The sequence below is a fragment of the Carya illinoinensis genome, chromosome 10 (genome assembly GCF_018687715.1).
Source record: "Carya illinoinensis cultivar Pawnee chromosome 10, C.illinoinensisPawnee_v1, whole genome shotgun sequence".
Taxonomy (NCBI): Eukaryota; Viridiplantae; Streptophyta; class Magnoliopsida; order Fagales; family Juglandaceae; genus Carya; species Carya illinoinensis.
The window spans coordinates 37109464-37115881 of NC_056761.1; the positions used below are offsets into that span (position 1 = coordinate 37109464).

The 6418-nt window shown below is 33.2% G+C and overlaps 1 protein-coding gene across 1 annotated transcript; it reads right to left on the minus strand.

Moving 5' to 3' along the window:
• Positions 1-956: 956 nt before the first annotated feature.
• Positions 957-4633, minus strand: LOC122280121 (glycerol-3-phosphate 2-O-acyltransferase 6-like). Its single transcript, XM_043091097.1, has 2 exons — positions 4013-4633; positions 957-1988 (listed from the first exon to the last, which is right to left on the minus strand). The coding sequence occupies exons 1-2, from the start codon at positions 4631-4633 to the stop codon at positions 1116-1118; spliced, it is 1494 nt and encodes a 497-aa protein (XP_042947031.1). The 3' UTR covers positions 957-1115.
• Between the last annotated feature and the right edge of the window lie 1785 nt (positions 4634-6418).

Consider the following 6418-nt stretch of genomic DNA (forward strand, 5'->3'; position numbering starts at 1 on the left):
TCAGCAATAACACAAAAATTTCAATGTTATCTCTATTGGGCCTGTGCAATATATATAACCCAGAACTACAATGATCATGGAAAAAAAAAAAACAAAAATCCTGTTTATATTTCTATTTTTTTGTTCAAATTTTCTCAGAACAAATTTTTGTACGAGATCACAATCAAAACAAACAACTAAGCATAACACGTTTGGCCTCCACTAGTATATATATTTATATATTTGTAGGAGTAGATAATCAGGGCTAGCTAAATTATATGCAGCCATTTGTGGTCAGCTAGCTATGACCTAAATTAAGTAAAACAATCGCACGCACGAGCAATATTATCATCAGCAATTTTGTTTGCGATAATCCCACGATTAATTGACAATTAATATATATAGATACAGTAATGTAGGATAGATAAGAACTGATATGGCCTGCAGATAGTACGTACTACCGGCATTATAAGAAAAAGAAATTTTTATGATCAATTTATTATAATTAAAAAATTATTTATAATTAATTTTAGTTAAAAATAATTATTTCGTTAGAATTAATTAATCACAAATAAATAGTTTTCCTGAAGTGTAGACACTAACGTCATAATTAATGTATATATAGTTGATAATTTTAAAAAAATTTGATCACTATAATGTAAAATGATGAAAATATCTATCTCGTGTTTTATAATATATGATCATTTTCGAAAGAGCATTAATTGGCCTCTCGAGACAAAAAAACGCCATCAATGCTTCAATTACACTATGTACCTAATTTTTCTCACTCGTAATAAATTTCCGGTCCTGCTGGCCACCAGCAGCGCCTTGAAATTACGTATTCTTATCAGGCACAGAAGGCAAGAGTACAGTAATCGACTTTGAGATGATGCATTGATCCAATAACAGGAACTAAATATTGATTTTCATCCATACACGAGGATCCAATTAATTAATTAAACAAATAAAAAAACATGTACATGAAATGACTGGTCTTATTTATTTTAATTGCAATCACCATCACCAATCTATTTTTATTGCTTATCATCAATTTTTCATAACATATCTGAAAAATAAATTACAGAAAATTAATCATGGGATAATGATTAATTTGCTAGCTTCTTATGATCTCTAACTTAGGCGTTTTCCTTGATCTTAGATGGAATCCGGCCGTCTGTTCCTGCGAGCATGGCATACTTATCCTTCCTAGTCAAGTTTGTGCACTCGAAGCCCAATGTCCCAGCCAGCACCCTTTGAATGTAGTTGGCAACTTCGATGGCTGATTTCCCACCTTTGCAAGTGAGCTCCATGGGAAGCTGATTCAAGAAGGTGATCTCATATGTGGGCATTGGATTCATGAACACGTAGTAAGGATCCAACAGCTTGTGCCCACGTACGGTCGTTCCATAAAACACCTTTTGTTTTGTGTTGATCGCAACGGGCACAATCCTGTCGGTAAGCTCAGCAAACATAGCACTAAATCTCAGGAGGAATGGCTCTCTGCAAGTGGTTCCCTCAGGGCAAATCACTAGGTCACCATCTTCGAGCAACCGCTTAATATTAGCGGCATCTCTCTCTCTTTCCCTAGATAATGCAACGGCTTTAATGGGTGAAATAAGTTCTGAGAATTTGCTTATACTGTAAGTGACACAACTGATTTTTCTCCCTAGGGCAACCGAAATGACAACAGGGTCTAAAACTGTACGATGGTTGCAAACAAAGAGCACTCCGCCATGGCCTTTCTTTGGTGGTGGTGGAGGAGTGCCCTTAACGGTGAGTTTAATGCCAAGGATCTTGTAATTGTAGAAGACAATTCGCTCTGGCAAAGGGATGTTTAGGTAGACCCTGAGGATGGAGAGAACAATGCCAATTGGCATCCATAAGAAGGTCAAAAGGGCAACCAGAGGGGTTGGTCTCTGAGATAACCGGCCATCGTGAAATATAATTGGGCTTAATAGCTTGTTTCTTGGCAGTGGCTCGCTTTTTGTTCTTGGGGCCATGTATCCTTCCTGCAGTTCACAAATTAAAGACCAAGCTGATCAAAATTCATGAGCTTTCCACTTACGTAGGCAAATAATGCATTCATCAGATAATTGTAAAGAAAATCTTCCTCAATCGATCGTCGTACGTACTGATCATGAATTTGGTTTGATTTAATTATATATACCCAGTTGAAATACCGAGTAATTATTTCCAGTACCCTTTAGTACTGCTTGTTAATTATCCACTGCCCACCTGCATACTCCAGAAATATATACTAGCTAGATTAGTTTATTGAAATAAAACTGTTAAAACTATTGCATTCATTAAGTTTATAATGATATTATTTATTGGGCCACATGATAAGAAATCACTATATGATTACTATATTTTATATATATATATATATATATATATTTACGAAAGTAAGCCGTTGTCATGATTTTCTCTCTAAGAGTTCACAGGCTAGACTTCAGAATACTAATAGGATGATCATCGTATTGCAAAAGGATTTGATCAGAGTAATAGAAACAGTCCGACATGTTTTTAAAGGGAACAAAGGACTGGAGCACCAATCTAGCTGGCTGTTTACGGGTGGCGCACGAATTATTGACGGAAAAGGATAAATGCATTCTGATATGAGTGTGACAGACATCAATTGAGAGAGAGAGTGAGAGCTTAGTAATTGGGTTGGAAGTGAGTATATTTATGTATTCATGGCGGGTGTCAATGATCTCCTAATTATCACGACATATGAATGTTCCTTGTGTGCTCCATAATTCACAAATTTAATGAGGGCGGAGATGTCTCAAAATAGAAGCCATCTTTGAAGAATGGGGATCGGAAATGAAAAATTAAAACGCTAGTGGACCACTTGACAGCAATATTGTTGCCATAAGCGCTCTCACCAAACCTGTAATAAAGCTAGATGATATAATGTGAGTTTTAATTATAGATGTACGGGTACTACTAATTTTGAGCTGAGGAACGTACAGCTCATGGAGTAAAATATTGAATAACCACATCTAAGGGTGTAATCGGTCTGGTTCAGTCTGGTTTTAGACAAAATCTAGGACCGAATCAGTAGGCACCGGTTTTACATTTTTCAAAACCGATTATGCACCGATTACCCTCCTAAACCGGTATTCCGGTTTTACCGGTTTCTGGTCCGGTTCGGTCCGGTTTTCTGATTTTAATAAAATATATATTTATTATAAAAAAAATCTGTTTATAAAAAAAAAAAAAAACTGCTATGTCAAAAAATTCTACTTAAAAAAAAACTACTATATAAAAAGACTGCTATGCAAAACAAAAAAGTGCTATGTAAAAAATTTATGCTATTAGTATAGCTTTGGTATGGTTTTATATAAATTATATGCTAATATATATAATTTATATTTATCTACTAATGTCTTATGTACTTATCAAAAAAAATATAAAGAGTTTTAAGTGTATTAGACCATTAAAATTTAGTAATAATATTTGAGTGATTTTCTTTCTTTTTAGGTTCTTACTTCTTATGAATCTATGATAAAATGTTATTAATAAATAATATATATTTATAATATTATATATTTAAAACATATGATCAATTAAATTTTTATGTTTGAGATTAAACTTTTATTTTATAAATTAAAATAACAATATCTTATATATAATTATAATTTATATTATTATATATTATATATAAAAAATTATATATAATATAAAATATATAACATATAACATTAAATAAATAAAAAAATATACACATATTAAATAGTACTGGTCCGGTCCGGGCCGGTCCGGTCTAAAAATGGCCGGAACCGAAACCGGATAGGTTCTGGCCGGTTTTTCATTTTATGAAACCGGTTTCGGACCGGACCGATTCAAAACCGGCACAACCGGTCCGGTCCGATTTTCCGGTTTACCGGTTAAAATTTACACCCCTAACCACATCCATAAAAGAGGAAAGAACTGCAACTAAAAGCTAGAGGTGCATCACGTAGGAAAGAAGATAATCAGAAAAAGTATGTACAGAAAAAATAATGAGTGCGTAATGAGACGAACAAACCCTGCAAAGTGACATGAAATCATGGTCTGTTTCTCGATCACCTAGACCCAAATCTGGCATGTTTTTTCCGAATTCTTTTACAATAGCTGCTCTTTTGTGATCCCCAACAAGAACACCTGGTTTCTTCGAAAACCCAGTTGCCCTACCGGACCTTGTTACTTCCAACTCGGTTCCAATGACCTTATCCGCACCTAAAAAGTACTTGGCAAATGGTTCCACCATGATTCTGGGATTCGCAGTGATAATGTACCGCTTCCCGAAGGAGTTGAAGACTCTCCAAGTCTCCGGGTGCACGTCCTCAGCATAGAACTTGGGCAGGACAGACCTAGAAACAAGCTCAATGTCCCTGACTTTCAACCCCGCGAAGGAAATGAAGATAAAAGTTTGGATTGCCATGGACTCCGAAATGAACAAGTAGGTAAAATACACGAACGGAACCGATGCTAAAAGCAGTAGGGCCCTGAGAAGGCTACCGGCTTCAAGAGCAACAAGCAAGAAGTAAGGGAAAGCACTTCGTGACACGAGCAGTGTGCCGTCTAGGTCCGAAGCCACCGTCTGGTTCGAACGTCCCTCGGTGCTACATTTTGAGATCAGTCCAAAACGATCACGGTGAGCCTCCATTGCTATACGAGAGAGAGAGAGAGAGAGAGAGGTTATGTTAATTGTTTGCGTAGGTGAGTGAAGGAAGCCATGTTAAAATAAAGATCGGGGAAGGTGGGGTTTTAAAGGAAGATATTCATGATAGCACTGTTGGGGTTACCATTTTATTTTAGCAATGAATATATATTGATTTATATATGATAATGTGGTTGAGAGAAGCAGATAAAGCCGGCCCTAAAGACTTTTCAAAAAAAAGAAAAAAAAAAAAAGGAGGATTGAGCGAAGACTCTTCTAAACGTAGAAGCAATAGGCAGTTGTGAGGAAGGTAACTAGGTGGTTGGGGGTCGATGCCAACGCCAACACTACATTCAATTAGCCTACTTTTTAGGCGCCGGCCGGGTGGCGCTAACTAAAGATCACCCGGCTCCAGTCTTCGATCGATCTGTATAGTACTGTAAATTCATATGTATAGTTTTTTTTTTTTCCCCTTATTTTTAATTTTATATTCATCAATTACAGATCATTACATCCCAAAGCTAGCTAATCATTAAGATTTATGTAATGTCATTAATAAAATTAATTGCAAAGGAGTTGGTAATTCTAGATGCCATCGAATCAAAGTCTAATTCTTTTCAAAAAAATCATCTGTACTATTAAAATAAGGTACAATTCTTCTTCATCTCAAATTCTTATTTTTAAAGAGTAATGCTACATGTAATCGTAAAATGTATAAATACTTTATAATCGCTTTAAAAAAAATAGGATTCACGATTAAAAAATTAGTTTTTTTTTCTTGTAAATCTCATATTAATTTACTTTTTTTTAAAAAGACTGCGCGACGTTTTAACAACCACGACCGTAATTATCATTTCTCATTTTTAAAAGACCTCAAGTGAGTAATAGATATATAAATGCTCTCGATTCACTCTATAATATTTATTGAGTATTTAATATTGTCTAAAAAATAAACATAGACAATAATAAATATTGTAAGTCGACCCATTTCATATATTTATCTTTCATCACTTGAAACCTTTAAATATAACGAAATCGATCTAATTTCTTGATCCACATCATCCTCTCATCCCATAGTTCTTCTATTCTTAACTCTAATAAATAGCATTATATTTTTAATTATAGGCTTGAATTGTTTGGTCACTCGGAGTTTAAATGCCATGAATGACAATTTTTTAGATCCAAATTAATTTTGAGATAACAAAAGGTTTCAATTATAACGTCTTCAGACTCTTACTTAATTTACTTTATATTTTTAAAAACATGATAATTGGTTGTAATTTGTTTTTAACTTATTTTGTGTCTTAAAATTAATCATTTTTAATGTTTATTTCATATTTTAGAGTTTTGAATTTTTTTTCTAATAATATTAAACAAAACATAAGTTTATATATAGTTTTTTTTTTTTTAATTTACATGTCTTAAAAATAGTTTTTAACGTTTATACATTTTTTCTATTTTCTAATAATTTAAACCTTTTTAATCTTTTTTCATTTTTATTTTTCTTCTAATTTCTAAAATTTATTTCCGTTTATTTATTATTTATAATTTTTAAATTTCTACTACTTTATTTTTTTTCAAATTTTTAAGACTTTTCTATCTTGTTTATTTTTATAATTTTTTTAATTATTATTATTATTATTATTTTACTTGGCATGTTGAATGTGAATGTATTTGACACGTGCCAGTTTATAATTATTAATTATTATATAGCCGTCACGTGCCAACTTTTTTCTATCAAAAGACTGATGAATTACTATAATTACCACAAGGACTGAATCAAAACATTTT

Excerpts from the sequence above, each read along its gene's own strand:
- LOC122280121 (XM_043091097.1), bottom strand. The coding sequence starts at position 4,633 with ATGGAGGCTCACCGTGATCGTTTTGGACTGATCTCAAAATGTAGCACC. Across the intron at positions 1,989-4,012 it reads ATTTCATGTCACTTTGCAGG|GAAGGATACATGGCCCCAAG; the intron begins GTTTGTTCGTCT and ends TGTGAACTGCAG.